This window comes from Electrophorus electricus, chromosome 4, assembly GCF_013358815.1.
Source record: "Electrophorus electricus isolate fEleEle1 chromosome 4, fEleEle1.pri, whole genome shotgun sequence".
Classification (NCBI taxonomy): Eukaryota; Metazoa; Chordata; class Actinopteri; order Gymnotiformes; family Gymnotidae; genus Electrophorus; species Electrophorus electricus.
In genome coordinates, this window is record NC_049538.1 from 30,636,868 (window position 1) to 30,656,565 (window position 19,698).

The window sequence follows — 19,698 nt, forward strand, 5'->3', positions numbered from 1 at the left end:
CCAGATGGAACGTTCTAGAAACGCTGGACTTTCCCTTGCTTAATGGCAGCTGTTTGCACTACGAGCTCCGAGGCTAAATTTAGCCAGTGTCATGGAGACAGCGCAGTCACGGTTCTCACGTACCAGTATGCCGTTTCTGAACCAGGGCCAGGCCACTACTCACACAGACGCCATGCACTGTATACCAAAGCCGCACGCCCCGTGGGTTTCGATCCACGGGTTTCTGCATACGTCAGCATCGTCCGTGGTTTCGTGCGGGGAAGGGCACTCTGGGTAGAGCGATGTCGTTTTGTTTATCTGTTCACTGCGAGAAACATACGATCCGATCACCGAGAGCTGATTCGGATTGATTTCTCCTGGGGAAACAGAGGAGTTCAACAGACTTCACAGGCGTGTATTTACAAGTACAACAGACATGCTGATGTTAATTTACCTCTGCCTTAGACGCACAGTGAGTGTGTGTGTGTGTGTGTGTGTGTGTGTCTCTATAAATACTTTCAGGGAGGGAGGGGGCTTGTAAATGTCACATAGCTAAGTATGGGTCAGTTTCTAGGTGATTTTGCTTGTGTGTTTGTGTGAGTGCCTGTATGCTGTCAACACCTGGTCAAACGACAACTAGTGATGATATTTGTGTATATATATATTTTTATTACAGTATCTTGAGCACATAAAATATACCATGTCACTAGGAAGATAAAGCCCTTATATTCTGAAGAGGCATTACTCACACCTGTGCAAATTCACACACAAAAAAAATACGTAGGATGTAAGACTTCTAATTTCTATCCCTGTGATCCACTACCAGGTTTCCCCTGAAAGCACATTCAGATTCCACAGTATAATAAGGGTTGTTCTTGTTAATACATTTCAGTTCTTATAGATTTTGAGTCCTTTTGTTCCTACCCACAGCAGCAGCTCAACACACTTCTTCAGCACATCCATCCAGTCCCCAGTCACAAATACAAGTTTGCTCTGTTGTTTTCTGTGCATTTTTAAGGGTTGCGCCAGGTACAGTGATTTTGCATAGATTTTAAAAAATGCAAACCTGTAAAAATATGCAGACAACTAACATGCTTGGGAAACCTTTGCCATCAGCAGGAGACGCTGGCTGAGTGTGAGATGAGAGAAAACGACTTTCCAGTTCTAGTTTCTAGTTTCTATCCAAGTTCAGCCAGCTGTTCTGAAGTTGACCCATCACTCTAAAGCACACAACTGAACTAGGGACATAGAGATGTCAACATACGCCGCCATTCCAGGTTCTGCCCAGGGTAAGATCCCAATAAAATGTAATGAACTTAAAAGAGAAGTAATATTTTATAGTTAAAAAATGAACAGATGCCTTTTCCACAAGGGACTTTTGGGCCTGCTGGACTGTAAAAAGCAATACTTGACGAAAGGACCGTGCACGAGCGGTGTCCAACCAACCCTGTCCAGCCAACTCCCCTGCAGGACCCAGAATCCTCTGCTGAAATGCAGTCTCTAAAGGTTGAGAGTGTGACATCACTGTCCAAACGTGACGTTACTCTGGCACAGAAGTGGAAACTCCAATAGGCAAACCAGAACACGGCAGTGACATAAGCTGTAGTAGTGAGCAGGAGATGATGCACGCGTGCGCTCGCGTGTGTGTGTGTGTGTGTGTCCTTCTGTCAATGCACAGGGGCCACATGATGGTTGATGTGTGGTGGACCCAGAAAGCCCAACCTTTGCTTGTTCTTCCGCTGTTCTGTCATCTAAACACACACACACACACACACACACACACACACAGACACACACACACACAGAATGAGAGAGGGAGAAAAAAAGAGGCCATTCCATCAACTGGCAGAGTCCTCAGAGACACACTCGGTAATATAGGGCAAGAATTTCTTTTAGATCTTCAGGCCTTTGAAGTTTGGAGACATGACTTGTGCAGCAAAAGCTGGATATTGGAATATATTGTAACTGCTGTTTATGTCAGGAGAGCTAAATTATGGAAACATATTGATCATAAGACAGCGCAGAGCAGAACCTGCACACCTGCGCTGGCCCGGGGCCAGGAACACCTGCGTGGCGTCTGAGACGGAGAGCACACAGCTAACACCCCATCAGCACTTTCAGCCATGGTGGGTCAGACTAAACGCTCACCAGAGACACGGGAGCTCTGTAATACTAGACAGTTTAGGGAAGCCCGAAACGTGCACGAGGGACCGGGGTGAACTGCTCTCTCCCAGCTGGGCGGAGTTACGGCCCCCTGACTGGCCGCCCTGAACGCAGCTGGAATTCGTAAGGACTGCGGCAGAGGGGCATGGACGAGCCTGGGTAATGGGGTCCGGCCACCAGAAGTGGAACCGCTCTCATAAGTTACTTAACATGCAGGGTGGCCTGGGGAATTACAGGCAGGCCTCGACATGTGACGGCACCGGTGCGTGACGGCCTCGCGTAACTGAAGGGCTGCATGACAAGCTCGCTAGCTAACTTTACTTTGGTGCGTCAACCAATCAACAGTGATGACTGCTACGTCAACACGGTGAACAGAGGTCATCCCGGTCTGTTGAATCATAATCCACTGTGGAAATCTAGGGGCAGAGTGCCAACATCACACACTTACAGCTGGGGAATCACGTAAACAGGCCCAGGGTTGTTTGTGAGGGATCTCAATAACAACCTGGCAAGTTATGGGAGAGTCCACAGCTCTCGGGGCTCTGAACGCACTCAGAACCAGGCCGCTCCTGTGGAACCCCCCCCAACTCGATCTCTGGGTGGGCTATGCTAAGCGCTAAAGCTAGCACACTCACCACTAAATCTGCCACACTACAACAGGGCAAGGGCACTCTGTACGTCACACATCACTGTGGGTGCACGTGAGCGAGCCGTGCGAGCGACCACTTCGGCCGGCGAGGCCGCAGGTGCGGGACAGGGGACAGATCTTACCTGCTCCTTGAGCTCTGCCAGCTGAGCAGAAAGCTGCGCCACCAGTGTGACGGTGGTGTCGAGCTTCTCCTGCAGAGAACGCATCTCATTCTGCTCCCCCTCCCCTTCACTGCTCACCAGGGACATGGCCCGCATTCGCGGGAACCAGTCCAGATTCTTCTCCTGGGGGGAAGAGATAGAGTGAGAGAGAGACAGAGACAGAGCGAGTGACAGACAGGCAGAGACAGAGATAGACAGAGAGAGAGAGGGATGGGGTTGGTGTTAAATATTAACCAAGCAAAAGTGGTGATAACTGATGTTACTAATTCAAGGAACATGAACCAGCAGCCATCTTCCTCTCTCACACACACACACAATACATACACACAAGAACTAGAGTTTAAACCCCCACCCCCACCCCTGACAATCCAGAAAAAAACACCCAGAGAGCTAATTACAGCTCAGTACGCTTTCAGGATAATTATACCATAATGGGCTTCCATACATGGGTTTGCATACGGTGAGTGTGCTCGCACGTGTGCTTGTGTGTGTGTGTGTGTGTGTGTGAGTGTGCGTGCAGGTAACAGTGAGGGCTCAGCTGCTCATGGAGTTATGTAAGGTGCTTTTCACACCTAGCTCAGGGGTATAGCAAGGTGCTGTAAGTTTCCGCATGTGGCATCCTCAGAGGTGGGAACAGAGTGTCTCCTGCTCTTATGCAATCTCAATCTCACTCTCTCTCTCACTCACACACACACACACACACACACACACACACCTTTTGTGTCTAAACAAACCATTTTTCTCACACACATTAAACTGCGTCTGAAGAACATGTTCCTAAGACAGGATGTTCTCCTGAGGATAATCTGGAGAGCGCTCCAGGCCAGAGGGCAGGGGTGAAGGGTCAGCTCCCGCTCGCACTGACCACCTTCCAACAAGAACTACAAAGCGTTTGACAATGGATTATGGGAACTGAAGTCCACTGTAGACATAGTGTGTGAGGGCAGCCTCAGCCTCCAATCAGTTCACTGTCCAATCAGCAAGTATGTCTTAATGAGTCCAATTGGTGCACTCAACAGGGGGGGTGGGGGGGGGGGGTCTGCTATTTGAGACCACAACCATCAGTTGCTCGGGGGAAAAACTCCATTGCGCACAGATGAAACTAGACGTCATAACGGGAGAACCTGACATATCAGAATGCCTTACCAAGGACAGAACCGTATTCCTACGATGCTGGAATGCTTTGTTTTTCCCCAAATGACATCAGAACGGGATGAGAAGTGCAAGATGCACAAAGAGAGTTGAGATCGTGGAGCAGTGGACAGTCTGGGTGTTAACTTGGAACTCTGAGAGGAGACTACCCTACGCAGCCGCGCAAGTGTGTGTGTGTGTGTGTGTGTGTGTGTGCGCGTGAGGCTGGAAATCTTCATTAACTTTCACTGCACTCCACTACTGCAGCAAGCTTGGGCTCTGGGGAGAAGCCCAGGTATTGCAGAAACTCCGCTGAACCACTGCAAACACACACACAACCTTGTTTGCACATGGAAAGTGGTTCACTCTGCAGAACATCACCCTTTAATAGCAAAGCCTAGTGCTGGCCCAGACATCTCTGGGTTTTGCCAGCATCTTACCGATACACACACACGCACACACACAGACACACACACACACACACACACACACACACACACACACACAGGTTCCAAACATCCAGCCTCTTCCGGCTCATAGCCACGCCCCTTCACCAGAGCGTCACACGGGGAGAGAGCGCCGCCTTCCTCCGGAAAGACACCTACAGTGCACAGGCATCATAGAAGCCCTGGAAATAGCAGCCTGATTGCCATAATCAGACTGATTAGCAGGGCCAGGGGCCGCATCCACTCATAGACAGCTGCATGTACGCGTTCCTGCGTGCACGCGCACACGGGCAGCTCCCAAAACTTAGTCTGAGAATCCAGGATAAGAAGATACAAAAGAGGAACAGAGACAGATGTGTGCGTGTGTGTGTCTGTGTGTGCGCGCAAGAACGAGACCCTACTGGGAATCGCTGACCTTTGCACTGTGCACTGATCACGAGTCCAGAGGCCCCAGTGTGGGTTCCCTTACCCCCTCCCAACTCCCTCCTGTTGCCTCCAATGGTGCATGACGATGATGTTGCCTAGGAGATGCCTGACTCACTGTGTGATAATGAGCGGCTGGGCAGGGGTGTGTGCACGCGTGCGTGCGTGTGTGGGGGAGGGGAGACTGAGCAGCGCACGTGTGAGGAAGGCTGAGCTATTAGTGGGCCACTTGAGATGGGTTATATAAGACTGCTGTAACTACTGTTGTACCTGCTCCGTCTCTCCAGTCTCTGAGAGTGACACACACACACACACACACACACACACATACACACACATACACACACACACACACACACACACACACACACACACACTGTAACTTTGTTAGCATTAATGTTACCGTAAAGTTAGCAGTAATATCAGTAATACTGCTGTAACTTTAGCAGTAACATCATTAACGTTAATGTAAATTGAGCAGTAATTCCATTAATATTATGGTAATGTTAGCAGTAATGTCATTTATATTACAGTTATTATTATTATTATTATTATTGTTATGTTATTATATTAGGCAGTAATATCCCTAATTAATATGTTAATGCAATGTCAGCAGTAAGGTCATTAATGTTGCACCCATTTGTTAATGTGTTTATTGGCTGGGAATGAAGTGGCCTTGTTTTCGGTGCTAAAACAAAACCGCGGCAGGCAGGTGAAGGTGGGAGCTTGCAGAAACTTCCTCACACTCAGGACGGAAGTCCTCTGAATGAATGCTGCACTTGAAACATCCAGAAATTTGAATATCAACTGCTTCACCTCCTGCAGCTGTCACAGCGCCTTCCCCACACGGATGAGGACGGACCTCCGACGGAAAAATGTCCTGTTTCTCAGGAATCTTGCTCCCTCTCCCGTCTCTCTCTCACACACACATGCATGCATGCGCACACACACAGGTTCTTTATAAGGAGAGCATGTGTTAAAGCTTCCCAATGCTACTTATGAGTACTTTAGGCCTTTTAACATTTTTAGTGCAATAGAACTGATGTGGAGCAAGTGAGACACACGCATCTGAGTGGACGCATGCACGCGCACAGGAAGTCGAATACCAGGCAGACTAAAAGTGCAGCTTCTGAAACTACTGCAGGCTTTTACATTGATATTTAACCCCAGGAAATAAGGAAGAAACAAATCACTTCTGCTGCTTCAGAATGGTCTCATCTTCACAGCCTCATGAAGAACCCTGTGGCATGAACGCTCAGCTCATCCGTCACGGAGCCTGTCTGAGTCTGTCCATCATGCCCCTCAGACAAACACAGGCTTGTACCCACATAGAAAGCAGAGAGAGCGTTCCGTAAAACATTCAAACATTAACCAGCTGATTTAAGAGGATTTTAAAGTTCTGTTGTCTTATCAGTGGAAATGATATGGCATGAGAGACATCTCACTCACACACACACACACACACACACACTCATATATGGCATGGCTACTGAACAAAAACCCACACTAAATTCAGACTGGAATTCTGCCAAACCGTAGCAGTTAGTGAAGGTACTAACGTAACTGAGCAGAGGCAGTTACAACCTAAGAAACAGGATAGAAACGGGGTAAGAAACAGGTAAGCTCAGAGGCTGTTTATTGGAGATGCAGGTTCTTGGTCTCAGGCAGTTAAGTGAAGATTATTGTGTACTAAACTTCATACTGATGGGGCTAAAAACCCAGTACGAGCTAACAAACCCAGCATGAACTAAGAAACAAACCCAGTAAGAACTAATAAACCCAGTACGATCTAAGAAACAAACCCAGTATGTGTTAAGAAAAACCCAGTACAAGTTAAGAAACCAACCCATTACAAACTAAGAAACCAACCCATTACGAACTAAGCAACCCACCCAGTATGAACTAAGAAACCAACCCAGTATAAACTAAGAAACCAACCCAGTATAAACTAAGAAACAAACTCAGTATAAACTCAGTATAAACTAAGAAACAAACCCAGTATGTATTAAGAAACAAACCCAGCACGAACTAACAAACCCAGTACGAGTTAAGAAACAAACCCAGTACGAGTTAAGAAACAAACCCAGTACGAGTTAAGAAACAAACCCATTACAAACTAAGAAACTAACCCAGTACGAACAAAGAAACCAACCCAGTACGAACTAAGAAACCAACCCAGTACGAACTAAGAAACAGACCCAGTACGAACTAAGAAACAGACCCAGTACGAACTAAGAAACAGACCCAGTATGAGCTAAGAAACAGAACCAGTATGAACTAAGAAACAGACCCAATATGTGTTAAGAAACAAACCCAGTACATACTAATAAACCCAGCACGAACTAACAAACCCAGTACGAGTTAAGAAACAAACCCAGTACGATCTAAGAAACAAACCCAGTACGAGTTAAGAAATAAACCCAGTACAAGTTAAGAAACAAACCCAGTACAAGTTAAGAAACAAACCCATTATGAACTAAGAAATAGACCCAGTACGAACTAAGAAACAGACCCAGTACGAACTAAGAAACAGACCCAGTACGAGCTCAGAAACAGACCCAGTACGAGCTCAGAAACAGACCCAGTATGAACTAATAAAAAGACCCAGTATGAACTAAGAAACAAACCCAGTATGTGTTAAGAAACAAACCCAGTACATACTAATAAACCCAGTATGAGATAAGAAACAAACCCAGTACAAACTAATAATCAAAACCCAGTACGTGTTAAGAAAAACCCAGTACAAACTAAGAAACAAACCCAGTACAAACTAACAAACGCAGTACAAACTAAGAAACAAACCCAGCACAAATTAACAAACCCAGTACAAACTAACAAACCCAGTACAAACTAAGAAACAAACCCAGTATGTGTTAAGAAACAAACCCAGTATGTGTTAAGAAACAAACCCAGTATGTGTTAAGAAACAAACCCAGTACGAACTAAGAAACAAACCCAGTACATACTCATAAACCCAGTACGAACCAACAAACCCAGTATGAGAAGAAACAAACCCAGTACGATCTAAGAAACAAACCCAGTACGAACTAAGCAACCCACCCAGTATGAACTAAGAAACCAACCCAGTATAAACTAAGAAACCAACCCAGTATAAACTGAGAAACAGACCCAGTACAAACTAAGAAACAAACCCAGTACGAACTAAGAAACAAACCCAGTATGAGTTAAGAACCAAACCCAGTATGAGTTAAGAACCAAACCCAGTATGAGTTAAGAAACAAACCCAGTATGAACTAAGAAATAGCCCCAGTACGAACTAAGAAATAGACCCAGTATGAGCTAAGAAACAAACCCAGCACGAACGAACAAACCCAGTACAAACTAAGAAAGAAACCCAGTACAAACTAACAAACCCATTATGAGTTAAGAAAAATCCAGTATGTGTTAAGAAACAAACCCAGTACGAACTAAGAAACAAACCCAGTACGTGTTAAGAAACAAACCCAGTACGAACTAAGAAACCCAGTACGAACCAACAAACCCAGTACGTGTTAAGAAACCAACCCAGTACGAACTAAGAAACAAACCCAGTACGAACTAAGAAACAAACCCAGTACGAACTAAGAAACCCAGTACGAACCAACAAACCCAGTACGAACTAATAAACAAACCCAGTACGAACTAAAACAAACCCAGTACGAACTAAAACAAACCCAGTACGAACTAATAAACAAACCCAGTACGAACTAATAAACAAACCCAGTACGAACTAATAAACAAACCCAGTACGAACTAATAAACAAACCCAGTATGAACTAATAAACAAACCCAGTATGAACTAATAAACAAACCCAGTATGAGTTAAACAAACCCATGACAAACTAAGAAACAAACCCAGTACGAGCTAAGAAACAAACCCACTACGAGCTAAGAAACAAACCCAGTATGAACTAAAACAAACCCAGTATGAGTTAAGAAACAAACCAAGTATGTGTTAAGAAATACTCCTTAAGAAACAAAGATACTATAGAACACAGACACAATCCAAATTTTTCATACTTGGCAGATAGCGGACGAATTAATATGCCTCCTATTTTTAGCAGTGAACACGGTGATCTGTCTGCAGAAAAGCCCGCCCAAGTTTTCTGCCGTCTGTACAGATTCCTACACTTTCCTAGGAGTGCGTGTGTCCAATTGGCACCCAGAGAAAGTGCTAACAAGTAACGCTGCGCACATCATCATCCATCCTCCTCCTCACCGCTCGTTAGCATAACATTAGCGGTGTCCTTAATGAGCAGTTAATTACTCCACACCACTTAGAACATGCTCAGCAAGAGGGCATAAGAGTGGTTCAGGCTGACACACACACACACTCACACAGAAGAGGAAGTCTGAAGCTGTAGTACGGCACACAACTCTGCAGTACGGGTGCGCTGACATGCACAGCGCCCCCCAGCTCTGTACTGCAGTACGGGTGCTCTGACATGCACAGCGCCCCCCAGCTCTGTACTGCAGTACGGGTGCGCTGACATGCACAGCGCCCCCCAGCTCTGTACTGCAGTACGGGTGCGCTGACATGCACAGCGCCCCCCAGCTCTGTACTGCAGTACGGGTGCGCTGACATGCACAGCGCCCCCCAGCTCTGTACTGCAGTACGGGTGCGCTGACATGCACAGCGCCCCCCAGCTCTGTACTGCAGTACGGGTGCGCTGACATGCACAGCGCCCCCCAGCTCTGTACTGCAGTACGGGTGCTCTGACATGCACAGCGCCCCCCAGCTCTGTACTGCAGTACGGGTGCGCTGACATGCACAGCGCCCCCCAGCTCTGTACTGCAGTACGGGTGCGCTGACATGCACAGCGCCCCCCAGCTCTGTACTGCAGTACGGGTGCTCTGACATGCACAGCGCCCCCCAGCTCTGTACTGCAGTACGGGTGTCCCCTACACCTTTCTTTTGTCTTTTTTGCCTCCGTTTATCAGACAGCACATTACGCTAACAAAGATGAGTCCAAAAATCCAGTTTAATGATTTAATTTATTAACACCATCAGGGGAAAACAACACATTTGATTATTGACCAAGAAAAAAAAGTGGAGGGTGAATGAGTGAAAGTGAGAGAGTGAATGAGTGAGAGTGAATGAGTAAAAGAGAATGAATGAGAGAGAGAGAGTGAATGACTGAGTGAGAGTGAGAGTGAATGAGAGAGAGGGAATGAGAGAGTGAGTGAGTGAGTGAGTGAATGAGAGAGTGAGAGTGAATGAGTGAGAGTGAATGAGTGAGAGAATGAATGAGAGAGAGAGAGAGTGAATGAGAGAGTGAGTGAGTGAGAGCGTGAGTGAGTGTGAGAGTGATTGAGTGAGTGAATGAGAGAGAGTGAACGTGTGAGAAAGTGAATGAGAGAGTGAGAGTGAAAGAGTGTCAGAGTGTGAATGAGTGAATGAGAGAGTGAATGAGTGAGAGAGTGAATAAGTGAGAGTGAATGAGTGAAAGAGTGAGAGTGAATAAGTGAAAGAGTGAATGACCGAAGAAGCATGTGTAGAAGACAGTGGGGGGGTGCTCACCTTGATCATCTGGGCCACGTAACTCTCGGGCCCCGTGTACTCCGTGGGGTCTTTGACTCGTACCAGAACCAGGAAGTACAGGTAGTGCCACATATTGTGCTCGGACTTGATGTGCTCCTCGAACGACACCGTCTTGTTGTCGAATTTGTCCCGCTCCAGCCCTGCGGGGAGAGCAGCAGGTGCCGCCCATCACGCGCACCACCTTAATGAGTTCTGACCTCCACCCCCCACACACGCGGTCACAGCCTTCGGTCACAAAGACGACTACGGCCTGTGTGTGACTGCTGAGTGACCCCGGTCGGCCTAAGTCAGCTCGATCAGCGGGGACCTTCAGACACTCCAGGCGCGCGCGCGTGCGTGCATGCGTGTGTGTGTGTGTGTGTGAGACCTACCGCAGATGAAGCATGTGGTCTTCAGAATCTCCTCCTTGCCCTGTTTCTCACTCCTCAGGTCAGCGAACGTGTCAATGATCACGCCGAAAATAAGGTTCAGCACGATGATGATGACCACGAAGAAGAACAGCAGGTCGTACACCACACGGGCCGCGAACATGGGCTCCTAACGTAGGGGAAGGTCAGGGGTCAGAGGACAAGGGGATGTGCAGTTTGTGCTCACAGACCTCAGAAGACTGAAGCGTGACCTAGATTAACCTAAGTACCTTTCTGAAGCTTTCACAAGCAGCTGGTAAACTGCACACAGGATGCAATAACTCATCCACAATTAGTCAGACTGTCCCTCAGATCTAGCACACTTCTGACTTAAAGCACCTCAAAGGCTAAATGGGTTTCATCCGTTTAGAATAAGTCGTGTGTAGAAATTTCGTGTGTATTTGTTATTTGTTGTATTTGTTCTATAAGTACAGTGCTGGGTTGTGTGTGTTTGGATATGTGGTGCCGATGGAGGGGTTGAGTGTGTGATGGGATGACGTCATGCTCACGTCTTTGGAGGGCTTGCGGAGAATGTCGGCAATGCCACCTCCGTTACGTAGTCCGTGGTTCAGCACCGTTATAATACACATGAGCAAAGTGTCACACACACGCTCTGCACCATCACTCTCTCCCTCCATATCTCCTAGGGAGTGGGCACACACACACACGCACACACACACACACACACACATCCCAATAAATGTTTTGAAAAGCAAAAGATTTTATGAGCCTACTGACTAAACCAAAGAAAGTGTTTAAGTAAAAAACTGCCTGCAAAATCTGCCTGCAGTACAGTAGGACGTCACACTGTGCTGAACACGGCGATTCGCCAATTCCCAGCGCCATTCTGTACGTACTGAACGCTGGGTTTATAAAAGTGAAAAAAACATTTGCAAATAAACACCAAACTCACAGAGAAAATAACCTCTGAAAAAGGTGAGAGCAGGATAAAAGTTGAATGAGAAGTCAGAGAAAGTCACAAAAAATGTTAGTATGAGACAGGAGGGAGAGAGAGAGGGGGGGTGGGGGGGGGAGAGAGAGAGAGAGAGAGAGAGAGAGAACACACACACGTGTGGATGCCCAGAGGCACAGGTGATCTATAGAGACTCACAGCACCTCAGAACAAAGAACCCCATGAGTCACACACACACACACACACACACACACACACAGAGGGAGAGGGAAGGAGAGCGGCGGGGGGGGGGGGGGAGTGAGAGAGAGAGACAGACAGACAGATGGGTCATCGCCTTGGCAACATCGAAGATTGTTTTGACTCCATAACCTTTCATAACCTTTGAAACAGAACACAGACCCTCACAAAAGCATGAATACACAGACCAACACACACACACACAAAATCACCAGAGGGTCACTGGGAAGGAAAGTCAATGTCTCTCTCAGCAACAAGGGTGTGTGTGTGTGTGTGTGTGTGTGTGTGTGTGTGTGTGTGTGTGTGTGTGTGTGGTGGATGCTGCAGTCTTAGCCTCCACACACTGATTCCAGGACACCTGCAAGGAGCACTGAGACATCCACGGCGTTCCCACCAGTGGTGACTAACACGGGCTCTGCAGTGGACGTCAGGAACCCTGGTATTCCCAGTCCAGGCAGTCATTCGGGGGGTTTACCAGTTCACCCTGATTCTTTTGATGAGTTTGTTACTGGGGGCGAGGGTGGGAGAGTATTTATGGGCAGAGGGTCAACACTCCACCGGCTCGGCCATGCAGCGGAGAACAGAGAGCCCAGACCCCAGCGCAGGCTCACCGTATTGGGGTGCCGCAGGGGGGCATCGCTCCACCTTGCAGGTCAGAGGCTCCGCGTCACCCTGTGCCGTCGCCCTCTCTGACAGACCAGCCAGAAAGAAAGAGCAGAGTTAGTCTCCCCGGGAGGAGGTGACGCTCCACCCCACACACCTCCCATGGCTCCGCCCGTGGTGGGAGGGAGAGAGCACAAACATGGTGGTCTACTGTGTGTGTGTATGTGTGTCAGGACACGTTTGCACTCACAAGCCTCATCTGGCTAAACCTGTTTGATTTGTTCAATAGACATGGGCTGAGAAAAATGAGGATGTTCTGCATGACACGCAGCATGTGTGTGTGTGTGCTGTCCCCTATGCCAGAGCAGAACAAATGAGCTTACATAAGGGTGTGTGACCACTGCTGGATTACACAACATGTGTTAAACGGGTCACAATCCAACACACACACACACACACACACACACACACATGCCCTGCATGCACCTCACTAAGTACACATAACACATGGGGAGTCATCAAGAAAACAGTCCATGGTTCATTCACATGCTCTGGAGTGTGTACATGCTGGAGTGTGTGTGTGTGTGTGCTGAAGTGCTAAAGCGTTTACAACATGTGCACTTTCTCCTTTGCTTTGACCCAGACGGATAATAAACACTCGAGCTTGTTGAGTTGTGAGAGTGGACCTCCCTCCAAGGAAAGAACTCTTAGGATACAATGTCACCCAAAACCCGGGCCAGGCCACTAGGGGGCGCCGTACCCACAGAGAAGTAGGGCTCCACCTCCATCAGGAAGTCCTTCTGAAAGAACAGGAAGCCCACGATGGAGAAGAGGTATACGAGGATGATGGCCAGCACGGCGGTGAGGAAGATGGAGCGACCGTTCTTTGTCACACTGCGCATGACATTGAGCAGCGTCTCCTCTCTACGGACCAAATCAAACAACTACAAAGGAGGGTGGGGTGGGGTGGGGTGGGGTGGGGGGACCCAGACAGGAAGAACCAGAGTCTGTAAGTGAACATCGGAGCTTAGAACACGACATAGTCAAAACAGGCTTGTAACATTCAGTGAAAACGTGTGGAGTAGCAGAACCTAGCGAAGATCCAGAGATGGATGTGTGTGCAGCTCCTTGAGGTGTGTGCGTGACTCGGTACGTTGTGTGGTGTGTGTGTGTGTGCGGCGGCTGAGTAGGAGGTACCAGGATGCTGTAGAAGAACTCGTGTGCGAAGAGGCCAAGCATGCAGACGATGACGTAGGAGACGTGCAGTAGGAAGAAGATATCCATGATGAGCGCCTTGTAGCCACGGGTGAACGTGCCCTGGTTCCCCACGAAACTCACCAGGAACACAATCTTATTCAGCAGCTGAGAGGACAGAGCCAGGATTAGTACCAACCAACCAACCAACCAAAACAAACCCCCCCTTTGGCCTTGACCGTTCACGGCACGACTAATCGGCCGTTAGCAGGCGTGTGAAACGCCCGTGCAAGCCGTGAACACGCTCTCGTGCGTGCGGATCTAAACTCGGACAACGAGCGTGCAGAGGCAAGTGCAAACCCCCCCATCTCTCCCGAGACGTTGGCACTGCCCGGGAAGTGGACGCAGGGGGCGTCTTACGTTGGCTGCGCCCAGTAGCCAGAGCGAGTTGCTCAGACCCACGGTGTAGATGGAGCAGAGGATGACAGACACGAGAAAGGCCTGGATGCCCCCTCGCCTGGGCAGGACCACGAGCAGGCCCATGCTGACCGCCACGGCCGCCCACAGCACGATCGACAGGAAAGGGGGCAGGACACCTGTGGGACACACAGAAAGGTCCGTCAAGGTCGCGAACGGTGCAGCTTCTCTGACGCACGTGGACGTGAATCCGCAGCCTAGCGTTTCTGCAGCCCAGTGCTCTTCCTGAGCCTGCGTCACCCCCGAGTCACAGTGGAGCAGCTGGACGAGAGTGCAGTACCTTCATATCCAACTTCCTTGAAGGGGTAGAACAGGGCTACAGTCAGGTTAATGAGCACTGCCAGGTTAAAGGAGATGCTTCCCCACAGAGAGATATGCTTGGAGATCCAGAACAGAGCCACATTATCTACACACACACACACACACACACACAAGGACATCATTAACTGTCATTAATTACTAGCGGTAATAAAGGAGGGGTCCAAGCTGTTTCTGGTGTTTCCACCACGACATACTTCTCATTTTCCTCTGCCACCACATCTCGTTGTAGAGGTCGTCGAACTGCTGGAAGAAATGGTTGACCTTGCTGCCCTGGTCGTCGCGCTCCGTGGTGGTGAACACACGCACCTTGGACTCTTCCGTCAGGAACTCGCAAATGTTGGGAACGGGGAACACGATCTGCTCCATAGTGCGGTCGTGACGCACAATCTGTGACAATATGTAAATTGAGGATCAGCGCCAACCGATCAAACGACGGCCATTAAACTGAGAGAGGGGCCACGGATGAGTTCTATTGAGATGGAGTCACTGGGTTCGGATCTGACCTCAGAACAGTCACTGGCAGTTCTAGCACCATAGTAGTATATCAGAAGACTGATGATGATGATGATGATGAGGGTGTGCGTGTGGGCGTATACCTCTATCTGAGCAGTGTGTTTGGCATAGAATCTGAGCGATTCTTCTCCATCGACGTCGGCATCCATTCTGGGCTTCAGACACTGCTGCAGTGACTTTTTGTGACGTGCCAACTGAACAACCACACAACCCCACACACACACACACACACACCCACACACCCACACCTAACTGGTTTGATAGGACTCAATGCAGCACTATACTGATACACTAGACTATACACAGAAACTCAATCCCTGCAAGCAGGAAACAGAGCAAGTTAAGTGTCTTAACAAAGACTCTCCTCGGTGCTGTGAATCTGCAGTGCTATGACTCAACCCGAGGGCTCCGCCCCAAGACCACGGCATAAAGGAGATTCCTTACATGAGTAAAATGAGAAAGTCGCTCTGGATAAAAGCATCTGTCAAATGCCAAAAATGTAAACGTAAATGTAAATTCCAGCGAGCATCTGTCCCTTCAGGCCAGCATCTCGCTTGGCCTTGCAGTGATAACTACAGACAGACAAGAGTAGAGCCTCTTCATACATATTCATGAGCATCACATGTGACGGGAGAAAGTAAAGGGTTACTGTCCGACAAGCTGCATTTACGAAATCAGCACCTTAGCAGGTGTAGCTGGACACGCACGAGGGAGAGGAGTTGCGTGTGTAGCTGGACACGCACGAGGGAGAGGAGTGTAGATGATGGATACACACGAGGAAGAGGAGTGTGCGTGTGTAGCTGCACACGCACGAGGGAGAGGAGTGTGCGTGTGTAGCTGCACACGCACCAGGGAGAGGAGTGTAGATGATGGATACACACGAGGAAGAGGAGTGTAGATGATGGATACACACGAGGAAGAGGAGTGTAGATGATGGATACACACGAGGAAAAGGAGTGTGTGTAGATGGACACACACGAGGAAGAGGAGTGTAGATGATGGACACACACGAGGAAGAGGAGTGTAGATGATGGACACACACGAGGAAGAGGAGTGTAGATGGATACTGAGGCCCTCCAGAGAAGGATGACAATGAACATATTGGTATCTACATCAAATTCATTGTGCAGCTGCACCGTAGGGATTTTGGAATTATTCCAGGACATCATGCATGACCACGAACTCCAGAAACATTTTTACACATAATTAATAGGCCTATTAACAGTCAGTAAAAAAAAAAAAAACAGTGCATATTTACATTCACATTCTTTACATTTGTGCATTTATCCAGAGTGACATACGATTTCAATCATGTTAGAGGCGGGTGAACGCCGTGTTTACTGGCCTTGCCCAGGCACTCTTCTTATTCAGTGGGGTGCACCTTCCTGGACATGTCCCCATCTACATCCCCCACGCACCACGTTTAGATTCTGATATAGACTTCAGAGACGCCAGTATTCACAGTACAGCAGGACAACTGGGAATCACAAGGCTTTCAAATATTCTTCCCTCCTTCCGTCCAGGAGGCTCTGGAGATACGCAGGTGTCTGGGCTCACGCTTGTTTGTCATGCTGGAAAATGTGTGTGAAAGCAGCGCTAGACAAAAGGTCACAACCTCAGGCAGTGTGACTTGTTGCACTGAACTCCAGCAGAACATAAAGTAATGCATTTCTGAAAATTTGTGTGCACACGTGTGTGTGTGTGTGTGTGTGTGTGTGTGTAAAACATGAAACCGTACAGGGGAGGTAGCGTTGGAGCAGTGCTGGGTTTAATGAAGTCTGCTAAATCTCTGGGACAGAAATAGCCCGTGTGACACGGGGCTCACACGCACGTCTCCCGGCACCAGCTTCCCAACCAACAGCAAAAAAACCTCAAAGCTCAGCACGTGCTAATGAGTGCCCCAAGCCCCGCCTACCTGATGTGCCAGGATGTAGATGTTGTGGCCAACGTCTTTAGGACTGATGGGATCTCCGGAACCCTCCCCATCAATACCACTCTCAACACCTTGTTCATAGGCTTCCTTAATCACATTTATCTGTGCGCACACACACACACACACACACACACACACACACATGCACACACAATATAGGCACCTTGTAGTACGATGTTAAACAAAAATACCCCATACTGTTAAGATGTTAAAGGTCGGACGCCTGGCCCCCAGGAGCCCAGTGCCTTACCAACTCACTGGGCCTCATCTTGTCCAGGATGTTCTCTGCGTTCTCGCTGTCACGGCAACTCTCCATGATGGCCAGCAGGACCTTGGACGCGTTATTCTGGCCAAACAAGCACAGGCACGTCTACGGCCTCAGAATCACATCCTTAGTGTCACGTGAGGGCCAGAAAACTGTGTGTACGTGTATGTACAGAGTCCTGTGAACACTGAGACAGTGTGACACAGATTCACGGGGGCGTGTTGGGTGATTGTACCTTCAGCTCCAGAACGAGGTCCATTCTGTTCTTTCCCAAAGGCTCGATGGGGTTGACTATGAGGACGATGATGATGTCGATGCCGTTGGACTCGTGCTTGGCTATGCACGACTGAGGAGAGAAGAAACCCTTCATCACCACCACCACCACCATCATCATCATCATCATCATCATCATCATCATCACCACCACCACCACCACCACCATGATACAGGAAGACACAAGCAAGAACCAGAAGGCAAGGCCGGGTCAGCAGGCCGGTTCTGGACGGACCGGGCTACCTGGTTCTCATGGCAGGGGCCCTGACAGTACTCCGCGAGGGTCTCCAGCGTCTGTCGGACCAGGTCCACGTTCCTCTCGTTGATGTAGAGGCCCAGAAGACCCAGGCCACCTGTGGTGCTACCGCAGATGCAGTCGAGAAACTGCAGCGTCTCGCACACCAGGTTGTAGTTGGTCTTGTTGTTCTGGTCCCGAAGGAAATTCTGCACGGTGTGACGTTAGAGACGTTAGAGCTGGCTCACGTGCACCAGGCCACGTGGACCGAACCAATGTGGCTCCCGTCACGGAGCAGATGTTTGTCTCTATCCTTGCCTGTGGAGCTGTCTGCAGGTGTTTATTTACAGTTGAACAGAGCAGCCTAGGGAACCTTCTAGATCATCCAACATGCGAGCGCAGCCACAATAAAGCAACACCTGTTGCAGGTGAACTGGTGCTGGTGTACTAGACCACCTGGATGATGTGTGTGTGTGTCACCCTGCCGTCATACCTGCAGGTGGCGGTTGTGGTTCTCACAGAGCAGCTGCAGAAAGCGTAGGATAGGTTTCATGATGCCGATGGCTGGGCTCATCTGCACCTCCTCCACCTCGTCCTCCGCCTCCTCGCTGCCGGGCTCCAGGTCGGGGTCACCCTCCTTGCGGTAGGTGCTGTACGCCTTGGACGTGGCGCTGGAGGCATCCTTCAGCTGACCCCTCATTTCCTCCTTCAGGTGGAGGGACTCCCGGCCTGCGGGTGGAGAACCGGTCACTCCTCTGGGCACACACCTGGCAATGTGTGGCGTAAACACCGTAACTACAGAAAGGTTAGCTAGGGTGCAGGCTGGGGTCAACAGCATGAGCACAAATGAGCTTTTTCTCCCCACAACAACATATTTCACAGTTGGCGAAACCCGAAGGAGGATGTGTAGTCGAGTTGGACTGAGTTCATTTTGGGGTGATCTCTCAGCCCTGAACTACGGACACAGTCCTGTTCTGAGGCTTGAATGAGGTGCGCACACACACACAGGAAGTTGAAGTGCTCCACCTACCACTACCTCTTTCAGGCAATTCTATTTAGTAAGTAGTCACATCTGAGCACCTTTCATGCAACACCACAGGGATGGAGGGACTGATTGGGTATGGGCACAGGTATTCACAGGGGGGCATTTAATACCATATGCACAAGTCATGTACACATTTCAGAGACTCCCTCATTACCATGGACCTCATTTATTGTTGTGAAAACGTCCTTTTTCAGATTTTTTGTTCAAGGGCATTTAAGATCTACAGTAAATACAATTTACAAAATCACATCTTTTGAACATTCCAGAATTAGACCATATGTAACAATCAGGTGAACATGTAAAGGCAACGATCAGCCTATTAGCAGACACGGACGTCTGCTCAGAATGCTGCAGTGTGTGTGTGCGCGTGTAATTGTGTGTCCGCACACGCATAACTGTGTGTTTGTTTATAACTGTGTACACGTGCGTGTGTGTAACTGTGTGCGTGTGTGTACGTGCGTGTGTGTACTGTGTGCGTGCGTGTGTGTAACTGTGTGCGTGCGTGTACGGGCGTGTGTGTAACTGTGTGTGTGTGTGTAACTGTGTGCGTGTGTGTACGTGCGTGTGTGTAACTGTGTGCTTGCGTGTAGGGGCGTGTGTGTGTAACTGTGCGTGTGTACGTGTGTGTGCAACTGTGTGCGTGTGTATGCGCGTGCGTGTAACTGTGTGCGCGTGTGTACGTGCGTGCGTGTAACTGTGTGCGTGCGTGTAACTGTGTGCGTGTGTAACTGTGTGCGTGCGTGTAACTGTGTGCGTGCGTGTGTGTAACTGTGCGTGCGTGTGTGTAA

General features: G+C 48.9%; 1 protein-coding gene across 2 annotated transcripts in view; it reads right to left on the reverse strand.

The window, feature by feature from the left end:
* Positions 1-627: 627 nt before the first annotated feature.
* itpr2 (inositol 1,4,5-trisphosphate receptor, type 2) overlaps positions 628-19,698 on the reverse strand; it is a 71,931-nt gene continuing 52,860 nt past the window's right edge. For both annotated transcript variants that reach the window (XM_035525495.1, XM_035525496.1), the window contains 17 exons: positions 18,359-18,594; positions 17,874-18,074; positions 17,593-17,703; positions 17,343-17,438; positions 17,075-17,194; positions 15,243-15,353; positions 14,841-15,033; positions 14,606-14,731; positions 14,269-14,444; positions 13,852-14,016; positions 13,415-13,598; positions 12,663-12,740; positions 11,411-11,544; positions 10,866-11,031; positions 10,474-10,634; positions 2,914-3,075; positions 628-1,730 (listed from right to left, as the gene is read on the reverse strand). In XM_035525495.1, the coding sequence (XP_035381388.1) occupies positions 1,647-1,730; positions 2,914-3,075; positions 10,474-10,634; positions 10,866-11,031; positions 11,411-11,544; positions 12,663-12,740; positions 13,415-13,598; positions 13,852-14,016; positions 14,269-14,444; positions 14,606-14,731; positions 14,841-15,033; positions 15,243-15,353; positions 17,075-17,194; positions 17,343-17,438; positions 17,593-17,703; positions 17,874-18,074; positions 18,359-18,594 (2,504 nt within the window). In that variant the 3' untranslated portion in view covers positions 628-1,646. The remainder of the gene's footprint in view (positions 1,731-2,913; positions 3,076-10,473; positions 10,635-10,865; positions 11,032-11,410; positions 11,545-12,662; positions 12,741-13,414; positions 13,599-13,851; positions 14,017-14,268; positions 14,445-14,605; positions 14,732-14,840; positions 15,034-15,242; positions 15,354-17,074; positions 17,195-17,342; positions 17,439-17,592; positions 17,704-17,873; positions 18,075-18,358; positions 18,595-19,698) is intronic.